General features: G+C 34.9%; 1 protein-coding gene across 2 annotated transcripts in view; it reads right to left on the reverse strand.

The window, feature by feature from the left end:
- ND-51 (NADH dehydrogenase (ubiquinone) 51 kDa subunit) overlaps positions 1–7,500 on the reverse strand; it is a 76,849-nt gene extending 69,349 nt beyond the window's left edge. Inside the window, exons 1-2 of one of the 2 annotated variants that reach the window (XM_089089645.1) lie at positions 7,410–7,500; positions 3,382–3,425 (exon numbers count right to left, since the gene is read on the reverse strand). In XM_089089645.1, the coding sequence (XP_088945771.1) occupies positions 3,382–3,424 (43 nt within the window). In that variant the 5' untranslated portion in view covers position 3,425; positions 7,410–7,500. Of the gene's footprint in view, positions 1–3,381; positions 3,426–7,389 lie in introns of both variants that reach the window. The other variant, XM_089089646.1, reaches the window with a different exon arrangement.
- Between the last annotated feature and the right edge of the window lie 15,821 nt (positions 7,501–23,321).

Here is a 23,321-nt window from a genome sequence, read left to right on the forward strand (position 1 = left end):
AGCAACGGTGCCAACACGTTCTGCTAAAGCTCCCTCAAAAATACAAAAAAAATTAAATATTTATTTTTTGGCAAATACAAACAAGTCAAAATGAAGAAGTTAATTATATATGTAACAATAGCTACTTTTCTCCTTTGTTGTACAGTAAAATAAACTAAGAACTGTTACTTAAACGAATGCCTGAGTAAAGGTTAAACTAAATGTCCAAATTATAGGAGGGAGAGCATGTCATCACAAAGAAAAGCCCTTGAAGACCAAAGCAGAATTTTTAATTTGAAAATATTAATAAAAAAAAAACACAAATCAATTCAGCGTTTCAGTTTCAAATGAAATAATACAATAACACAAACAAGATTTTAGATCTTAAATTTGTATAATCCTTCAGAACCTTGCAGTAGTCATAAAACATTTTTGTCAGGATGGAATTAAAGGAGATTTTAATTATGTAACATTAAGCAAGAACCCTAGATTAAGCATAATAGATTTTTGATTAAACTAGGTTACTGAGTAACTATCATTAGGATTTCAGAATCAAACAAAAGGACTATATGAAGCGAATATAACGTATTTGTGAAAGTACTGAGACCCAATTGTTATTTTCTTTTTTTTATGCTCATGAACCAAATTCTCACTCATATACTCCTAGTCTCAAGTTCAAACAAAATTCCACTGTAACTGGAGTATTTTGAATTTTCTAATTTTTTTTTTCGATGTGACAGGGAGTCAAATCCATCTAAATACGTTCACTTTCTTATTTTGAGCTGTTATGAGAAGGTGTTCTTGCAATTATAGGACAAAATTGTGAACAGAAATGAACTTTGTCCTTAGATCGAACGGTTAGTTAAAAATACAGCACAAATCGATTCAGTTTTTAGTAACAGCCTTCATTCCGCACAAAGTTTCACAACATTACACATTACTAGTTCGAATTAAATAGGCATTTTTATATTAAACTGAATTTAAGTTTTAAGAACTGAAATCATATAAACAAATTGAAAGTGTGTTGCACAGTGTTGCACAGATAACACAGGTAAATTCACTGGTTTACTGGTTACCCAGAAACACTTGTAAAACTCCAACGAAAAACTTCAAGGCAAAAAATTTCATAGCTTGAAGACGTCATGAGATACTTTCAATAGGCTCTAAAATTACACTTCCAAGAATTTATGGGCATACAGCTTTAAACCTGTCAAAAAAATGTTGCCTTCGTAGTTTTTCTGCGGGGAGCTACATCATCTAGATATCACCAAAGGAGTTAGAGAATATTTATGTCCTTCAACAGGCACTCCAGAACCTGAATTATTTCCAACTGACTGTAGAGGTTCACTAGGGATTGTTGACTTATTGTACACATTCCTTCCTCAAGTGCATTTTTAAGCAGAAATATTTTTATTTTTGCATAGTATATTAAACATTATAGGTTCCCTTAATTTTTTGTGCTATATTCAAAAAGTTTTCCAAACCATCCAGAATAAAATATCCCCAACCAAATACTTCCTCCGTCAAACTTTAAATTTGTTTGAGCATATGGGATCGTAAGAGAACGAACTACCGACGACACATCCCGTCCCATCTTATTGTCCCAAATAACTCAAAGTTACTATAACCTGACATTCCCTTAATATATAAAACCTGTTCTTACATTTTACGCAGCTGTTCTCAACTGTCTGGTAACTTCGCCATCCTTTAGATCTACCAAAAAACTTTTTCTAATACCTACACTAATTTTGATCAAGGTGCTATTTTTGTTAAATTATGAAAGCCACCTTTTAATCTTTAATTTTTACATTCCGCCAATCCCTCATTCAAAAGATACTTGAAACACGTTCGGAAGATGACTTTCGAGCTTTCATAGAAAGCTCAGCAAACACAAACTAAGTACCTTTAATTTTGTTCCAAAGAATATCATCGGAATCGAATGAAGGCCCAAGCTCCAAATCCACACAAAATCATTGTATATTATCATTATCAAGGATTATTTTTAGCAAACAAAAATGTTCGGTGAAGAATTACAGCTATCATTCTAATGAAAATACTAGCTCCATTTTCATGGAAATCGACAGATTAACATCAACACCATAGATATATTAAATAGATAGACCTAAATGGGCAGGGACTTAAGGGACTCAATTTCCTATTTCCACTATACTACCAAATTTCGGTGATCGATACCAGTTTAGTATGCTACATAGCTTATAGTCGCTACCGCCGACATAGCTACCGACAGAGCTGTGCAAATTCTACTATTGATCAAGTCGCATGCTGAAGCCACATGTCAAAATCCCGCTAACGAGAAAAAAGGAGTGTTCTTTATATATTTCGTCGTTTTTAATAACGGAAAGACCACCGCACTTGATGTTAAGGATAATTGAGTGTTCAAGATAACTGAAAAATAATGCCATCTATTATCCAGGCAAATACTTTTAAATAATTTCTTCATGTCACATCTTCATTGGGTATTTATGATTTCTGCAACTGATGCTCAAATCCGCCTTAAGGCGTGGTAAAAGCACAAAAATTAACCTAAAAAACAGTGAAGCCAAGTCTCGACAGCAAAACTTTAAAACTTAGATCTCACTAAAACTTTGAAACACAAAACTTAGTGGTTTATATTCTAAATTCAAGAGGAACTTATTTTTACCATAATTTGAACTATAGGAAATAGACACTTAAAAACAGATTGTAAGCTAAGCAGTCACTATTGAGGACCTGGAACTACCATTTTCTATTGGTCTTTGGTCAGTGCTAGAGCTGGAGGATCATGACAGATAAAGGGACCCAGGAGTCAGATACAATTTAGCCTTTTTTTAAAGGATAATAAATTCTAACAAAATTGTACTTAAATAAACAACGACAGCATAACATCTTGATTAATTACTTCATAATAGAGATAAGAGCCGCCTCACCAAATTGTATAACGTAAGCAGCAAAAGATGCTACAAAAAAAATTAAGTGATATTTCACATAGTGCAGACATGTTTAGACTTAGAACCTCCCTCATTCATTTAAAGCCATCAAACAACCGCCATAATTTATTTTGGTGGGATTTAAGGGCACCTTCGCTTTTAAAAGTGCTTAGGGGGGCTACAAAATCCATTCTCCCACACCAGCACTTTTTACATATTTGCCTTTGTCTCAGCTGTTATATTGCAGATAAAAATTTTCATACAGGCTTTATCGCACAGATGTTTTGTGAAAATGTCTAGTTAGGGCATACTAATCCTTTATACCTGCCACTTGAGAAACAGAGCATAACTTTTGTAATTTGCTATGACCAAAATGAAAGTATATATTTTATTTGCAGTTAAGTTTAATCACTCTATTTTTGTATATTTAATATTACACTGTAAAAAGAAGAAAAAAGAAAAGAAAAAAACATACCAAAAGAACCTGTCAAGAGCTGGGGAACCTTAATGGCAGACATCCTGAAAAAAGGGAAATGATTCATTTAAAAAAAATGAAAATACACCTAAAAGCCATATCTTCCAATTTAAAGGATGAAGAGGAAATAAAGGCAGCAAGGATCCTCACTTTTAATTAGGGGCTCCCAGGACTTGAACTGATTTTTTTTTTTTTGAAATATTATGACAAGATCTTTGATGACGCATCACCAGTAGGTATGGAGTGAAAGTAGAAACCTAAAACCTGCTTATCAGGCTCTAATTTGGGCAGTAAATCGATTACTTGAAGTTTATACATAGTACTGTTAATTTTAGGGTTAACAAGGACTTGTACTAATTCCTGAAAGTTTTATTCAGCAAAGGTAATAATTTTCCAAGGTTAAAAGAGGTCACTGTTCTGAAAGGAAAAATGCTTACTTTAAAGGTTGGTAAATCTGAGAAAAAAACCTTGCCTGGCAGACAAAGAAACTCACTAGACAAGGTGCTTTCTGCCAAAAAGCGGAATTTAAGTACAATGCCTCTAGGACACTGACCAACTGCACACTAATCCAGTTTAGTCTCAGAGGGATGCTAAGCCATAGCTCCTAAAATGGCACTCCTCAATGACACTTCAATTGTCTGCTTTCACCATCAATGTGGGTCCATTGGTGTTTTTTTTTCTCACTTATTTAGTCACAAAAATCCAATAAAAAATATTACTCTGAAGAACATCACCAAAAATGTTCACATGTAGGAAGTTGATGAAACCCCACTCTCATTAGTGTGAAAAAGCCTTGGAGATAAAAGAAGCAACCATATCATACAACAGGAATAACCTCAGCTAACAAAAACCAGAGTAAAAACAACATTAAGCATCTAAAATCAAAATCTGAGAGGTAATTGAGCCACCTTTGCACAAAATGAGTAAAAAGATTACTGAAGACCAAATGGCACTATGAGCATAATATTACTATTACTGCTACTATTAAGGCTAAGATTATAAGGGTGGAACTTAAAAGGAATGTTGGTTTAAATAAAAATCATGTGCATGCAGTTTGTCAGAAAGGCATATCAGCAATATCTCAGGATCATCTTAGGGCATTAAGTTGAAACTTTCAGGGCATGTTGAAGTAACCAAAGGCACTGCATGCATACTATTACTACTGCAGCTTCCACTACTACTACTAGTGCTATTACTGCTACTAATGCCACTGCTGCTGTTACTTCTACTACTGCTATTACTACTACTTCTGCTACTGCTATTACTACTACTTCTGTTACTGCTACTACTACTACCGCTACTTCTAAGCCTAAGGGTATTAAGGTGAAAATTTCAGTGAACTAAATCCAAACACATTGTGTACATTCAAGTTTAAACAGGGTGTATTAGCAATATCCAAGGAACACAGAGCATTAAGTTGAAACTTTCAGGATGTGTTGAGGGGTATTTTGGACTAAACAAAAGGTCCTGTGTACATGCTACTGCTACTACTAAGGCTAAAGTTATAAGAAACACGCTTAAAAATTGAAAGTAGTACACATAGACTCCTTATTTTATGCTTGTATTAAATATTATTCTTACAATGTACCCTACTTTGCAGATGGTCCCAAATATAGTCCAAAATGGTAGGCTATAGTTCTTTATTGTTTATCATCCCATGAAGCACCATATCTTCTTTGATAAATGGGCTTACTGCATTCTCAACCAGTAAATATATACATCTTCACTTAGTTTGGCTAAGATGAAAGTCAATACATCACTTGATGCCTTTTTATGCTCTTTCTGAATTCAACAACTGCTTCAAGGGTCAATTTAATTTTGAACCCCCTAAAGAGATGCAAAACATTCCATTGTAACCAAAAGTTTAAAATGTGTTTCAAAAAAAAAAAAAAAAAAAAAAAAAAAAAAAAAAAAACTGTCTCATGAGAAAAAAATTGCTGCTTGTCACTGATTTAGAAATGGTAATTACTCTTTTCATGAATCTTAATAGTAAATGTTATTTTGAAAACAAATTTGCAGCCTAAAACTCCTCAAAAATAACATCACAGCAAAACAAAAGTACACCATAGAAATGACCTTTGTTGAAAACACTAAATTAGTTAGAGAAAGTTACAGCCCTACCTTCAACAACAAGGGAAATTGTATTTGCTTTAAGTTTACAACCACTCCAGGTCATAAGGAGACATGTTCAAAAAACAATTTTGACTTCATAATATGCAAAATAATCCTAATTAACATATTTTCCAGGGGGCGCACTTTATCATCACTTCTTTCACTGTTGTAGAATTTTCTTTTTAACAAAATTGTGAAAAATAAACAGATTTGACTTCATTTATCCATTCTCAAATATTCTATATATGAAATTTAAACACCATCACTGTCATCCAAGGCTGTACCCAGGATTTTTTTTGGAGGGGGTTATACTCAAAGATTTATTTTGTTTTATGGGGGGGGGGGGTTCACAAAAAAAATAAAAAAACATACAAAGTTTGTTTATAGCCTACCTATTTTTGTTATGTTTTTACAAGTCAAAAAAACATTTCAGGAGGGGTTCAAACCCCCCTAACCTCCCCTCTGGGTACAGCCTTACTGTCATCTACCAAAAAGATACAAATAGGCTAATATTGATAAATTTATGGTAAGTTAGCTAGATAGCTCTTGGGTGTTTGTTTTATAAACAATTTTGGATAAGGTTTATATTAGCCGATTATTCAGGTAGCTAAGAAATAAACTTACCACTATAGTCAGAATTGCACCCTGAATCCAAATTTAACATGCATTTCCACTGGATATAAACTTTACCCCCTATATATATCAATTCAGGGTAGCCTATATTCCAATTCAGAGTATGTATTTGCACATAAGGGAGGTGGAGGTAAAAATCATTTCTGATGCAAATAAATGCTAAATTTGGATTCAGGATACAATTTTGACTATAGAGGTGAGTTTGAACTTTACTTCCCTCCTTCCCCCCCCCCTAATATGCAAATATATACCCTGAATTGGTATATATAGCAGTGGGAGTAAAGTTCATTTCCAACACAAATCCATGTTAAATATGGATTCAGGATGGAATTCTGACTATGGTGGTAAGTTCATTTCTGAGCTACCTGAATAGTCTGTTAATACAAACCTTACCCAAAATTTTAAAGACTTGGAGAATTGACATAAATATTGAAAATTTGTTTGAAAGACTGGAGAAACAAGGAAAATAGTGAGGATAAAGGTACTCTCCCTGGATAATATGTTGACTAGGATTATTATGCATGTTATGAAGTAAGAAATGTTTTCTTAACATTTCTCTTTATGACTGAGTGGTTGTAAATTTATACCTTGAATTTGTTGCATGGACAGCACTGGTGGCATAATTCCATTTAAATCCTGGGGTGAGGGGAGAATTGATTGTTTTAGTGTTTTCTTTTAGTTTTTTGATTAGGCCTACCCTAGGGCTTTAACTGGGACCATCAGAGGGGAAGGTGCAATGGCAACCATGATATTTGAAAAGAATATGAAGTAACAAATATAATGGTGCTAGTTATTATTTTATGACCATGTTTCTTTTTGGCTAGATGTGGTCAGCTTGAAAAAGCTTAGGGCTGTTTATGCAGTAGACTATATAGTTTTGTATTTTTTCTACCTGATTTCTGGTCTATAATGAACCTTAGCCTACCAGGCCTATTTCCTTTTATCTAGATGTGGTCAGCTGGAAAAAGCTTAGGCCTGTTTATGCAGTAGGCTATAGCCTACTATAGACCTATTGTTTTGTATTTTTTCTACCTGATTTCTGGTCTATAATGAACCTTAGCCTACGGGCCTATTTTACATATTAGACTAAAATTTATAGGGTACTGCAGGTCTAGGCCCAAGAAGGAGCCTAATAGACCTAGGCTAGCCTAAGAATAATTGCATAACATTAAATCAGCTACACAAAACTGGTCTTAGATTAACCTAGCTATCCTCAACTTCATGTTTAGTACTTCTCTTAGCCCTTTAATTTTTTATTCTTACTTTTACAGAAATCTTTTCACCTTTAAATCACACAATAGCCTATCCAAACACTTATTGCCTAGTTTATTTTATTAGCTAAGAATTTTTCTCTTTTGAGAAATTATATAAGAATAACAGCGGCATCTATTACATTAGAAAAAGTAGATGGTAACATGAATTAGAGAAAAAAGCTGGAAAGTTGGAAACCGAGACCAAATATTCCATTTTTTTCTTTTGATTAAATAAAAAAAAAGATTTTTTCAACTGAAAGTAAGGAGTAAAATTAAAACGTAAAACGAATAGAAATTATTCTGTATATTAAAGGGGCTGCCACCTCCTCAATACTCCACCCTTTACGCTAAAGTTTTTTACTACTTTAAGAAGCTACTTATTCTAATAAATAAACGGCCCTTATATTTCAAGAGTTGTGACAAAAATTCAAACTTTAGCGTAAACATTGGGTCATTGAGGGGGGGGGGAGACCCTCTAATATACAGAATAGTTTCTGTTCGTTTTAATGTTGCTTCTTACTTTCAGTTGAAAAAACTTGTATTTCTGTTTAATTCCTGATCGTTTTTGAAACAACGCTAGGATATCCCCTTCCCCCCGTCTAAATACAAACTTCCACATTTTGTAGATAGGAGCTTGAAACCTCTACAGTAGGGTTCTCGGATATGCTGAATCTGATGGTGTGATTTTTATTAAGGTTCATTAAATTTTAGTGGGTGTTCCCCCCTTTTTTTTTAATCAGGCACATTTTCTCAGGGTCGTACCTTTGATGAGTAGCACTAAACTTAATGAATATTATGTACTTGAATTTAACATAATAAGTCGATTCTTTTAATATATCTATTGATATCAAAGTTCCATTTTTTAGAGTGTCTGGTGCTATTGATTCGCGTCGCTCCTCAGTACAGTTCGTTACTAGGAACTGTTTGATGGCTCTCTTTGTGAAATCTATGGTTCAATATAAACGTCCTCTTTAGTGTATCAATTTTGATGAGCCAAATTACAAATTAATCTACCGCTTGGAATATTGAAAGAGGATAAACGTCATCTTTAGGGCTGCCGGGATGGAAAAACATCAATGGGAGACATACAAAGCACTTCTCGTAAAATATTTAAATGATAATCTTTAGAATTTGTAATTTAACTCATTATAAAGAAATAAAATTGTGGCAATATATCTCATATTTCCTATAATTTGTATTCTTAATAGTATAATGTTGTGATATCGGATGCTTTCGTTTTGATTAATTAAAAAAAAAATCTACAGAAGTTTTCAAAGAAAAGTAAGGAGCTATATTAATCCAAAGACAAGCAGAAATAAATTCGTCAAATAATAATAAAACAGTAATTCAAGCTTAAAACGAACATAAAATACTATCAATAATTAAATGAAACAAATAAAAATAGAAAATGTAATAAATAACCAAGTAACAATTAAAATCAACACAAACTACCAAAAACAGGAGTAGGGGTAACAGCCCCTAAGCCTTCTAAAGACCAGAACTTTATTTTCACTTGACTCAAAACAGTTTTTATTTCGAGTTGTACGTTTTTATTTGTCATAACATCAATAGAAAAAAAGAAGACCAACATAGTAACCAAGATTATTGAAAAGTAGTAATGAATGTAGATCGACAGTATATGAATTCATATTTATTCCTGAAGGTCCCAGTAATCTGAGATTTATTAACTTCATAAAAGTGAAAACGTGTAAAATGCATTTTGTCTTCACTATAGCGCTACTCCTGTTTGTGGTAGTTTCTGTTAGTTTTAACTTCAAATTAATGTTTTGTTCTAATATCTCTTCGTTTTGGCTTCATTTATATATTAAATAAAAAGAAAGTTTTTTTAAATGAAAGTAAGGAGCGACACTAAAAATGAAAACGAACATACATTATTCCGTATATGAATGGGGGTGTCCCCTCCTCAACGCCCCGCTCTTTACACTAAAGTTTAACTTTTTCTCACAACTCTACTTTATAAAACAATAAAAAAAAATTAGCATAAAGAGGGGGGCGTTGAGGAGGGGACAGCCCCTTTCATATACGACATAATTTCTGTTTATTTTAAGTTTTAATGTCGCTCGGTACTTTCAGTAAAAAAAACTTTTCAATTAATACAGGATTTGAATTTGGGCTCACCATACATGAATAATTAAAACGAAATTTGCATATTAATTTTACTTTTTCATAATTAATAATAACCTTATAATAACCTAAGTTTATTTTTTTTTCCAGTTATTTAAGAATGACTCCTGAATTACAAAGGCTGTTTAATCAGAATAATAACCTTTTATAAAGGTTAAAAAAGAAACTTTAGCGTAAGAGCGAGCTATTGAGGAGAGGCAAACCATCTCATATACGTAATATTTTCTGTTCCTGCTAAGTTTTAATGTTGCTTCTTACTTTAAGTTAAAAAATTTAATTGCTGATCGTTTTTTTATATAATGTCGGGAAACCCAGCTCCCCCTCCATGGAAAATGGAGGGGGACCTGGGGAGTGCTCCCTTCCCCCATGAAAAGTTTCTCCATGGAAAGATTATCCCACGTAACAAAATATTTGTGGAACTAATTTTGTGAGGCATAGTAACAAAACGGCCAATGAGGTCGAAACTACTTTATGAAAATTAAAGTCACAAGTTGAGCAATTCTCAAATGAATGAAAGAAAAAATCTTTAAAAGATATACGTAATAATTTATGTTCGTTTTAAATTTTAATGTTATTCCTTATTTTCACTTGGAAAAAACTTGTTTTTTCCAAGTGTCTTATCATAGGCAGGCCCCCCCCCACGCCCATCATTCCCCAAAACACATCCCATCAAAATTTTGAGATATCAATTTTTTTCAGCGTAGCTGATTTCCACATAGAAAATATGTTTTTGAGGAGGTCACTCCCCAACAACCCTCAGGGCAAGGGTTTTATGTTATGCCCAGAGGGCATGTAAGAACGATGTTGGCACAATGTATTATTTATTGTTTTTTTCCATTTGACCAGGGCACTTCGTATAGAAGAATTTGTCGTAGAAACTTCGAAAAGGGCTCATTCAATTGGAAATTGGATTGGCTTGTGCCCTTTTTAATAGTCGAAAGTGAATGGAAGGCAACTAACACCCCTTCCACGCACACCATTTCCCCAAACACATCCAATCAAAATTTGAGATAACCATTTTGTTCAGCGTAGTTGATTTCCAGATAGAAATTATATTTTTGAGGAGGACACTCCCCCCACAGCCTTCAGGGCAATGGTTGTAAGTTATACCCTGGGGGCATATAAGGTTTTTATAGAAAGCGTTGTCGTAGAAACTTCAAAAAAGTTTCATTCGGTTGGAAATTCAAAGGGCTAGAGCCCTTTTTAATAGTCGAAAGTGATTGGAGGGCAACTAACCCCTCTCTCACGCCCATCTTTTCCCCAAACACATCCAATAAGAATTTTGAGATAGATATTTTATTCAACGTAGTTTTAAGTTCTGTAAATTAGATCTTTGAGGATGACAACCCCCTCACAGCCCTCAGGGCAAGGGTTGTAAGTTATGCCCTGGGTACATATAAGGTTTTTATAGAGCGCGTTGTCGTAAAAACTTCAAAAAGGGCTCATTTGGTTAGAAATTAAAATGGCTAGTGCCCTTTAATAGTCCAAAGTAATTCGAAGGCAGCTAACACCCCTTCCACGCCCACCATTTCCCCAAACACATCCAATCAAAATTTTGAGATAGCCATGAAGTCTTCAGAGCAAGGGTTATAAGTTATGCCCTGGGGGCATATAAGTTTTCATTGAAATCTTTGTCGTAGAAATTTGAAAAAGGGCTCATTCGATTGAAAATTCAAAGGTCTAGTGCCCTTTTTAATAGTCGAAAGTGATTTGAGGGCAACTAACCCCCCTCTCTCACCACTCCAATTTCCAATTGAATGAGCCCTTTTCGAAGTTTCTACGACAACTTCTTCTATACGAAGTGCCCTGCTCTAAAGGAAAAAAAATAATAATTAATACATTGTGCCAATATCGTTCTTACAAGATGCGAACAGATGCGATGGGTTGAATTTCCTTGGCTTGAATAGCTTTGAACTTCGTCCACGAAACTGCACTGTCCCTGTGGTGGTCACTTTTCGCATGTCTTGATGCAACCTATGCAACCTACTGCAAAATACTTGATAACTTCAATTCAAAAGCACCGGGAAAACCGGGAAAGCACCGAATTTTTCGGTTGACAGTAGGGGAAACTACAATATATGAGGCAGATGGTGAACTTAAAAAAAAGTCATGGGTCCATATCAATAATCAATAGAATATAATACACCTTTTCCCAAAACACATCTAATCAAAATTTTAGATAGCCATTTTGTTCAGCGTTGTTGATTTCCAGATAGAAGTTATGTTTTTGAGGAGGACACTCCCCCACAACCCTCGGGGCAAGGCTTTTAAGTTATGCCCTGAGGGCATATAAGAACGATGTTGGCACAATGTATTATTTATTATTTTTTTCCTTTAGAGCAGGGCACTTCGTATAGAAGAAGTTGTCGCAGAAACTTCGAAAATGGCTCATTCAATTGGAAATTGGAGTGGCTTGTGCCCTTTTTAATAGTCGAAAGTGAATGGAAGGCAACTAACACGCTTTCCAGGCCCATCATTTCCTCAAACACATCCAATCAAAATTTTGAGAGGCAACCATCGACCACTTCCGTAAACTATATAACCAAAATCAGTTTTTATTGTATGATTTTAAATTTTTCGAAGCTTACAAAATATACATGGATTCAATATACTCTTCAATTATGATTTTAGTAATTGAACTTGGCAAAACCGAGAGTGTATTGGAGTAAAACAACAGATCCTAAATATCAATATCGAGCGACGAAAGTAAAAAATATCAATATACCATTATATCAATAAATCGAAAAGTCACCCATAACTTATATACTTGTATATTGTCGCTGTGTAAGAGGGAATCTTTCAAACTAAATTTTGAACTTCCAACATAAAGGTACCAATCGTTGCATGTATATTCTGACATATCCGTTTTTTAAGAGTCCAGTTGCATCGTTACACATACCGGATTAGTTTCTAAGAGAAAAAGGGCAGAATCCTGAATCTCTTTAACGATAAAATGTCATAACGATGCGCACATATTGTAGATTCTTGTCATTTAATCTGGATTTAGATACTTCGTAAGACCCCTTTAAAGGTTTATTTCTCTTATGATATCGCTTAGATCTTGCCTAAAAAGTTGAGAAATTATGCTTCAAAACAAGTGTCTTTGCGGTAGCTTCCCTGGGAGGTGATTAGAAAGTCGGAAGCATTGAGACCTACTTGGAGTTTTAAATACAGGTGCCAATATTCAAAGACTTATTTTTACAGTCCAGACACTAGCAGGCTTCACAGTTCATAGTTCAGGCCCCAACCTTTGCACCTTTGAAGGTTCTTAGCACCTTGACCAAAAATGCCAGCGGTCTAAATTTTGGTTTTTAGGAAATCTACTAAACTGAGAAGTCGATCAGAGTAGCTTAATGTTGAACGTAAGTGGGACTCGGAGGTGTTGTACATCTCCGACAATCCGTCCCCCATGTTCAACTGTCTAATGAACAGGAGAAGAAGTTAAGTCAAGCTAGTAGGCAGTACATAACCCGTAGTACAAAATTGCATCTAGGAAAGACCAGATACTGTACGACTCCTCACTGTACTTATATGCCCTTATATGCCCTCATATGCCCTTATATGCCCTCTTTGGAACTCTTCAAGTTTAAACACGAAAAAATGCTGGGATAGGCAATATTCGTCAATTGTCCCAATGACCCAGGGAGGATCCATGGCGCGACACCCCTTGGATTGGGCATCTGTCGATACCTCCCCCCCCCCCCCGCCAGCGATGGTGCATTTTGATTTTGTGCAGTTCTGCCAAGCAAAAATAAATAAAACAAATTCAAAGATCAATCCACCAATAAGAGAGGTCAAACAACACCTGGAGGTAGAAGAGAATATTACAAAATAGCTGTCTGTTTATAGAGGGGGAGCGAACAAATGTACCGTAAGTAATATGTGATATTTATTTAAAATATAAAAATAAAATTGGTTCCTTCTAAAAATACTTCCGATATAAATTAAACTCCCCCTAATTGAGTTTAAATCCCGTTTCAAACTTGAGTCTAAATTCCTAATCAACAAAAGAAAAACCGCATTTTATTCTCAGCCAAATATCCCTTTGAAGTACCAAGTAAAAAATATGATTATATTCGCATAAGAGCTTGATCAATTCCAGAGTACTTTGTAATGCTTCGCAGCATTCCAAACGTTGTGTTTTACGGACCGTCAGATGTGAAATGCGGAAAAAGCCGTGGATCGAATGACGGTACTAATCAAAGAAGATGGTTTTGAATTTCGCGAAAATACTTGACAAAAAATCACGCGACATTTGTCTTATACAAAGTTTAAAGTTATCCTAGGAATGTGAAGGTTTAATGATCAAAATATTGCAAAATAAATTATTGGACAGTCAGTCAACATAATGATCTTATTGTGTCAGCATAATGATAAGGTAGGGGGCCTCCAATAGGAGTTGGGTCAATCGTGAAATAGCTCTTAGGGCACAGAATCAAGACTCGTGTTATATAGTGATGAAAAAGTATTTTTCGGGTCATTATTCATTGGATTATTCATTGGTCATTTTGTCATTATTATTGCGCCACAATTCTATGAGCTATTATGATATTATCATTCCGACTGTCAGTACGGTTGAATTGAAGTTTTGCTTATATACGTACATTGCTGTAAACCCCAAATGTAAGTCCTATTAAACCTATTACTTTTCCATTTTATTATATGCCTGCATCTCGCATCATAGTGGCTAACTAGTTCAATTGTACTCCATAGGTAGCGCTCCCATGGAATTTGATGACCACATGAAATATGATTACGCTCCTTGACTGACGGCACCCCAGCCTAATTAATTCCCCACAAGGCAATTCTAACCTATTACTTAATCTATTTTATTTTCTCCCATAGGCAGTGGCGCGGTCATTTTCTACCCCCCATTATACCCATTCAATTTTCCCCCCAGTAAAAGTGGCGTGGTCATAAGCGGCGCAAGTTAGCCATAGACGGCACGAGTACATCCCTAGCGCTAAGCGGCCCAAGCCTAAAAGATAATCGGCACAAGGTGGTTATAAGCGGTGTAAGGGGCGCAGTCTTTAGCGGCACAAGTTTGTGTCAACTTAGCAACACAACCATAAAACCCCAGTGGCACAGTTAGCACCACTAAAACCCCAGTGGCACAGGTGGCGTGGTCGATAGGATAATGGCACAAGTGGCGCGGTCGTAAAACTTGGAGGAAAACATGCGCACTAGTTATACTACAAACTTCTTAATTTAAATTTAAATCAGTGGATAGATACAGACTTGTAAGAAAAAATGTTTAGGCCTATAACCACTAAGCTATAATAGGGAAACCCTGTTAGAATATCTCATAGAAGATAGTAGTTCCCCCCTGAATAGGTTAAGTAATTTCGTAATTTTGTAAAGTTGGTTTAATTATTAAAAAAAATCAAAGATGTCAGAAGAATTAAGTGAACTATTAATGGCGCAAAAATTGGTCGCGAAAAATGTAGAAATAACAAAATCTATCCCCCAATATGATAGACAATCAGACGTCGACGAATTTGATATGCAATTGGTCAATTTGTTGAGATAACTAAAAACATTATTAAGTATGCTTCTCCAAAGATTGAGATGCCAAGCCCTAACATTCTTAAAGCAAATTGAAAATACTATAGGGGACAATAACAGCCTCCCAATAAACACGGTGGACAAATTACTAACAGCGTTTGGAGAAAGATTTATTGAGACTAGTTCAACACATAAATTAAAACACGGAAAAGTATGCTTTGACCCTACACAGAATGTGATAGAATATTTACATAATCTACGAATTTCAGTAGAAGCAAAATTTGGAAAAGGTTCAGGTGAATTGTATGAAAAAATCATACTACATACCTTTTTGCAAGGGCTTCCCCCAAAATTATATAGAATGGTAATATCCAAAAATATTCAAACGTTAGATCTTGCAGTTCAGGAGGTCGGACGAATGATCAAAATTGACATGATTGTGGCGAACTACAGTAAAACAAAAATAAATAGCATAGGCAAATCGACCGCGAGGCTAGCCTCCCTTGAAGGTCAGGCTTCTCCCAATTTCTTTTCAAGGGATAATGCCCCAGTGTCACAAAGAAATAGAACACAAAAACCCACTAGGCAGAAAATAGTACGTTTTCAGCCCATTAAACCAATCAATTATGGAAACAATCCTACAATAATAAGATGCTATACTTGTAATCATATTGGGCATATCGCGAGAGAATGCCGTTCTAGGATCAGAGCCATAACGGCACCAGGGAATGCCGTCGGGACTACACCAAATTATTGCAACCATTTGTTCGGGAGAACCAATTTTAATACTAGTGGTGCAGGAGAATGTAGGTGTAATCCTCCACGGCTACCAATAGCTCACAATGAGTAGCAACAAAATTTGTATAACCCTCCCCCCAACAGACAAAATAATTAGCAATTCCAAAACCCAAATACTGGACAAAACCAATATAGCGCCAGAATAGTAAATCCTCCGAGATTTGGTAGAGAGACCGAAAACTTGCCGAGAGAAAATGCTAATTTTTTGAAATAGCCAGGAGCCATGGTATACGATACAAGGTATACTTTCGCAAGAAATCCAAATCATCGAAATGATACAGCGCAGAATCGACAAACAACTGTCAATCAGTTAGCTAGAGATTCCATGGGCATATCTGAATCTCTGTTTCAGGCGCCAACATACGAAATAAACCCGCAGGGAAGCGTGTCAGGCCCCTCAGAAGAATAAATTGGACCCAGAAGGGGGCCAGAATTTTTTATAGGTCTGACCCAATATTAGTACTGTTTTTTAGTGATAGTAATAATACGTTACCCATATTTAATGACTCTGTGTGGCAAAAATGTTTACTTTAAGGTATTATTTAACTCTGGCGTAACGGTTAATATAGTAAACTCCTGTGTATTCAATAGGTTATCTCTGCAAGTTAAGCAACGGAAGATTTTTAATAATCCCAATTTAACTAGTGTAACAGGGTATAAAATGGATGCAAAAGGTTCAATTCGGCTAGATGTGAAATAGGATAATATAATTTTTCCGACAAATCTTATGATATGCAACAATTTTCCGTATGAAGCCATTATAGGCAAAAATTTTTAAGGTCGAATAAGGTATTATTAGACGTAGCGAAAGAAAGGCTTGTGTACCCGGCAAACACCTCTTCCCTTACTCAAATAGATTGTAACAGAGGTTAGGAAGAAATTTTAACAGTAAATAGAATTCTGGTGATATAATGTCACAATCTTTTGAACCTGATTTCTCACTACAAAGAGGACATGGCATAATCAGAAATTTGCTTCCTTATTCTGGGAGACATCGGAGAAGTGAATAAAATTTAAATAATAAATAGATTGAATCGGCTCAAATAAAAATAGGAGATATGTGACGATATAGGTCGAACGAAATCAAGGAAATAGTGAAATTATGGAAAAAAGTAGTAAAACCCAACGCGGTTCATGCGCAACCAACGTTACTGGCGGAAGCCATGAAGAGATATAATTCCAGCCTAAACTTAAAAGACAATGAAGAGTAAGAAAAATATAAAGGGTTCGCAACTCAGAAAACAAAAGTCCCTCCCAAAGCGATGCTAAAAATTGAAATATCACAAATGATCGAACGAGTGAGCAACAAATCCGAAATATGGTTTGTGATCCTGTCGGATGGAATTCCTGAAAACCGGTTATACGAACAACAGATTATATCTTACGAAAAAGGAGAAGGTTTTATTTGGGTAACTAAGACTCATGAAAATGAGACAATTACGATAAAAAAGGGAATATGTCTAGTTCGGATCCAAGCTATCTTGGAGATTGATTTAAATAAGTGGAAAAATTGCAAAAGAAACCGAGTTAACAGCATTAATACCTCAAATAACAAATATCCTCTAACTAAATCGCAATTTTTAAACAAATTTAATATGAATCATATTACTGACTTGGAACTCAAGAAAAAATTATGTGAATTGCTATGGAATTTCAAAGATGTGTTTTCCGCATCTAAAGACAACATAGGACTAACACCGTTCTATGAACACTGAATTCTAACGACCGTTAATCCTGTCGCGAAACAACCATATCGTATACCGTACAATTATAAAGAGTGGTTGAAAAATAAAATTCACGAGTTAGAAAAAAATAATATCATACGCCCCAGTATAAGTCCGTATTCAGCACCCTTGATCTTAGTCCCAAAAAAGAATGGTCACCAAAGACTTGTAGTAGATTATAGAGCCCTTAACAAACAAGTAGTCACTGAGAAATTTCTCCTGCCAAGAATAGACGAAATTCTTGACTCTTATTTCAAGTAAAAACAAAATTTTTACTTCATTAGATCTTTTCCAGGGCTATCATGAAGTAAAAATAGCTGAAAAAGATGTCTATAAAACTGCGTTTTCTACAAATGAATGCGGTTCATATAAATACTTAAGAATACCCTTTGGACTTAAGATAAGTTCAAGCGCGCTATGTAAACCCTTGTTACACCTATTAAGAAGATTAAAGAATATAATTCATTTTGTTGATGATGTCATATGTGTAGGAGAAAATGCTGAACAACATTTAGCAACACTAACTAAAGTGTTTGAGAAATTCAGAGAAGGTAATCTAAAATGCTGGCCAGAAAAAGTAAACTTATTTCAACCCAAAATTAAATTTTTAGAAGTAGTGGTGACACAAGGAGAGATATCCCCAGACCCAGACAAAATAAAATGTGTTGAAAACCTCAAACCCCCTCTAACTATGAAGGAATTAAGAGGAATTTTAGGCCTTACTAGTTACTTTAGAAAATTCGTCCACAACTAAGCCCAAATTGTGAAACCCCTAACCGAATTAACTAAAGGAAACAACCAAAACAATAGTTCACAAGATATTACTTGGTCCCAGGAAGCTTAAACATCCCTAGATCGTCTCAAAAAGGCACTCACTTCTGAACGAATAGTATCGTTGCCGGATTTTGAAAATAGACAATTCGTAGTTACAACTGATGCCAGTTCAAAGGGCATTGGTGTTATCCTATCCCAAATAGTCCCGGTAGAAAACCCTAATCCTCTAGAGGGATCGCCTAGTCAGAAAAAAATAGAAAGAGTTATGTGCTATTCGAGCAAAACTTTATCAAAAGCCGAGAGGAGTTATTTTGCCACGCACCTAGAATTATTATCTATAATCTACCATTTGGATAAATTTAGACATTATTTAATTGGTCGAAAACTTAAACTACGTTCAGACCACAAAAGCCTGCAGTACTTGGCCACTTTTAAAAAGCCCACTGGAATTCTAGCTAGATGGATTATGAAAATTCAAGACCTAGATTACAAATTTGAATACTTAAAAGGTAAAAAAATAGAGCTTGTGATTTCTTGAGTATACTCCCAGAAAATATTTCTGATGAGATACTTTCTTAAGCCGAGAAGCCCAAAACGCCATCGGAAGCCGAGCAGGACGAAATTAATACTATCAATTCTAAGAGTAAACGCGAGTATAAGAAAAACAAAGATAAAGATAGAGTAAAAGAAAATAAGAATAACTATTATATCTTATCCTTGGAAAATATTAAAAGAAATCAAAATAAAGATGAAATGTGTCTAGCACTTATTAATTATTTCGTGAACGATGACGTGTTACCAGATAAATTCAAAACTCTTAGAAAAGAAATAGATAATTTTTATTACAATCTTGGCGAAGAAATCTTATGCAGAATTGTGACAGCCGAGGCAAATAGAAACCAAACCTCGATAATACCTGTATTGCTCCAAAACTTAATAATACCTGCCTATGAATATTTTCATTCAGATATAGGTGGACATTTAGGGATAACTAAAACCTTTCATAAATTAAAACAATATTCTTATGTGCTGTAGGAATTAACAAAACTTAAAGACTTTTTAAATAAATGCGAAGCATGTAACTTAAGAAAAAATCCCAAAGCTTATCCTAACCCCCCAATGGGAAGAGTCCCGGTAGCAAGGTTCCCCTTTGATATTGTTTCATTTGATTTATTTGGAACCAGTGGAGGCCTACCTGTTTCCAACAGGGGCCATACTTGTATTCTTTCAGTTATAGATCAGTTATCTAGATTCACTTTTGCTAAAGCATTAAAAAATCAAGGCGCGTACGCTACGAGTAAGGCATTAGCGAAATTATTTTTAAAATTTGGCATTTCTAACATGGTTATAAGCGATAATGGAAGTAATTTTGTTTCTAAGGTAACAAAAGATTTATTGAGTTTTGTTAACATAGAGAAATTGGTGAAATCTCCTTATCATCCACAAGCTAATGGTAAAATAGAAAATAGGCATAAAATATTTTCGAATGTATTAAGTATTTATACAAAAAAACAACAGGAATGACTGGAATCAATTCTTACCTTATTTGACCAACATAATAAATACTACTTATTCAGAGACAACAAAAGAAAATCCTTTTTATTTGTTATTTGGTCGCGACTTCCGAATACCGTATGATGATATTTTTGAGTCCCGACAATATTATAATAACAGGGAGGATTACAAACAAGAGTTCATAAATAGAATGAGGAAAATTTATAAGATAGTTAGGCAAGAGTTGAAAAAATGTAAAATAAGCCAAGAGTTAAGAAACCAAGCCAAAGTTAAGGGAAAAATAGATTTTAAGATAGGAGATTGCGTTTACCTAAAAAATGAGGCAAAGGCGGAAGGCAAAAAACTTTCCAATAAATATTCTGGACCGTATAGAATAATTAAAAAGTACGATAACGATTTTACTTTTAAAATGGTGAACCCCGATAATGGAAGAACTTATAAGGCACATGTTAGCCGAATAAAAAGAGCCAAATTCCCGGAAAGATGGGTATCGCGACCGTCGTCTACCGATTCGTCAGACGCAGAAGACGAACCCCCTAAATCAAGGTTAGCTGAGTTAAAACCGTTTAATTTCAAGCAACATTATTTTGAAAATGATAGTAATGAGGAAAACTTTGCAGAATTTTTAGCTATGAAAAACCTAGTTGTTCCCAAAAGAAATTCCCTAATACCAGTAAGAACAAAACCGCCAAAACGTCCAAAAAGTTCATCACCGGAAAGTTCAGGAGAATTAGATTATACCCTATCTCCAAAAACCCAATTTTTTCCTGATCGAATTTCGACCCCTTGTCCCCCTAAAAGATTTCCAGACGATATGGTTTCCCCAGCAACCCCAATAGAGAGTCACCTGTCGCTCCAGGAGGAATTGAACAGAGTTGTAGAAACTCCGGGTATTACTGTAAAGAAAACTCCTCCCAAAGATTCAGTTGAAGCAAAAATATGAGAAGATATGAATTTAGTAAATTTCCCCATAAATACGAGACAAATTGCACTGCCTAGGAATCAAACTCCCAAGGATGCGCAGCAAGGACAGTATTACGACATAACCATAACCAAGGTTAAGCCTTAAGAATGGTCTTCGTGGAGGGAAACACTAGTGCAAAAAATGCCTCATCCCCCTGAAGACATAGCATTTAAACAATGGAGGAACCCTGCAAAAACTCTTGATTCCTCTCAGAGTTCTCAAGAATCTTTCAAGTCTCCCGAGTTGAAAACTCAAAGCGAGGATTTGGAGACTAAACCTTTTACTTCCAGAGGAGTAGAAATTTACGAAGGAAGGGCAGGTGATGCCTCAAGAACGCAAAGTGCCACTTCTAAAAGTTCTAATCCGGACTCATCGGAAATCAGTTCCGAAGAGTCTGATGGTGAATCAGACCAGACAGCAGTTAAAGAAATAAGGAAATCAAAACCAGCCTCAGCGGCCAAGCACATGAAAGAAACAAAATGAAAAGGGCAAGAATTTTTGAAAAACAATACAAAAGTTTGATCTTATATCGCTGGCAAAACCTAAAAATAAAAAACCGCAAGAACCTGAGGAAAAAGTAACGACACAATCGGGTAGAACGGTTAAAAAACCTGACAGATGGAAATATTCATAGTCAATACAGAATTAAGAAATTTTTAATAGTTTGGTGTCATGAAGGAATAATAATTTAGAAACTTGTTGCGTATGAATAAAAATTATACAACTACAAAAATACTATTGCTACGGAAGCTTGCGCGTACTTATCGGGAGCTACCCGGAGGGTGGTGGATCTTAGCTCCCTCACGAGAAACAACGATACCTCAACAACAGTGATTTACGAGAGTCTCTCCCCGAATACTCCAGCTACAGAAATATGTTACACAATCAATATAACGATCCAAAATAAATCGGGCATCGAAATTAAATGATGGATTCTATATCGTGGGAAGTTTGTGTTCCGTCTCACCCACCAAATGTGTTTTGTTCAGTTGGTTGGGGAGACAGTTCCTAAAATCCTACATGAAATTCAACTTATATTTCTACATAATGATCCACGGAAACCAGTCCCCACTCCTTATTAAGTTGTGTCATCGAAATTAAATAGATGGACCACGTATCGTGGGAAGTCTGGGGGGAGCTCGCCCTCAGGCAACGTTTGGTTTTTTGAGGGCGTGCTCGTCCTCGGAATTTCTATGAAAAATCAACCCACGCTCTAACAAAGATTGATACTATTAAAAACAACAATTACCAGTATAAAAGTGTGTAATTATAAACTGATCTCTTTCAAATATATATCATGACGACAGAATGAAAACCCAATCGAAAGGCGATAATCGATACCGAAAGGGGCTAAATTGTAGTAATGGCCATTTTCGCTTTTTACCCCTTAGATTCCTTACACTATTAATAGATCGAGGGTATAACCTACTAAATGGAGGAAATTTCCATAAAATGTTGTATAAAAACTGCTGGAACTTTGATAGCATAAACCCTGAAATAAAATTCAACACATTGGGAGTTACCGCGCGAGATTATAATGAAAATTACATAAAGAAAATTACATTAAACTTATTTAAAGAAGATGAAAATTTTGGATCCAAAGTATTCCCTGGATTTTTTATTATTGTAAGTGAAAAAAAATGTTGCAATGCATCACACATACAATTAATTTTTAGAGTAGTAAAAGTCATAAATAATCCGCTTTCCTTAGCTGAACGGTGTCGCAAAGTAAATCGTGAAAAATATACAAAAGAAAGATATATCGAATATGTTGAAAAAACCTAGACCTTCCGAACGATCTGTTGTTTTATTTGATGCGTTTAGACACAGATAAGAATAATGAAAATAACATAGTGTTTGAATTAAAGTTCCTCAGTAAAAATGTGTCATCATGGGAAGTTCATCGACTTAATACTATGCTAACGTTGTCAGAAACACGCAAAGTACTACCGAAACATACGTCAATATTGAAATTGAACGCAGATGACTATGGGAAGAATCATGTATACAAATAAAATTATCAAAATAACATCCTAAATTATAAGTTCACTAAATGACACCATAATCTCTATTTTCAAAATTTTTCCTTCTCAAAAATAATAATAATAAGTGAATCAATATTAATGAGATAGCGTATATCTTACGCAACATTAAAACCATACACTAAGCATTGAGGTAAATACCCTACGACTTAGTGTAATAACCCTACAAGGTCAATACTGGGTAGTCATCCATAATAGAAATATGTAACTACAGCATAAATTAATCCCATATATAAGAGTTACTTTGTTTTCGTGTAAACTCTAATAATTCTAGTTATAATAACGATAATAATCTTACAAAAGGTTATAATGAAAATAGGTTACCAGTGTATTTGCATGTTATTTACTCAATGAACAAATAACTTAAAATCAAAAAAATAATAAATATACATATATCACTCTTGAAGTATCAATATCAAGAAATTTAATATAAAGTTAGGTTGTATAGTACTCAGTGGCCACAATTCACGAAAAT

Source organism: Artemia sp. Qi Xiang Cuo, chromosome 5, assembly GCF_049724085.1.
Source record: "Artemia sp. Qi Xiang Cuo chromosome 5, ASM4972408v1, whole genome shotgun sequence".
Classification (NCBI taxonomy): Eukaryota; Metazoa; Arthropoda; class Branchiopoda; order Anostraca; family Artemiidae; genus Artemia; species Artemia sp. Qi Xiang Cuo.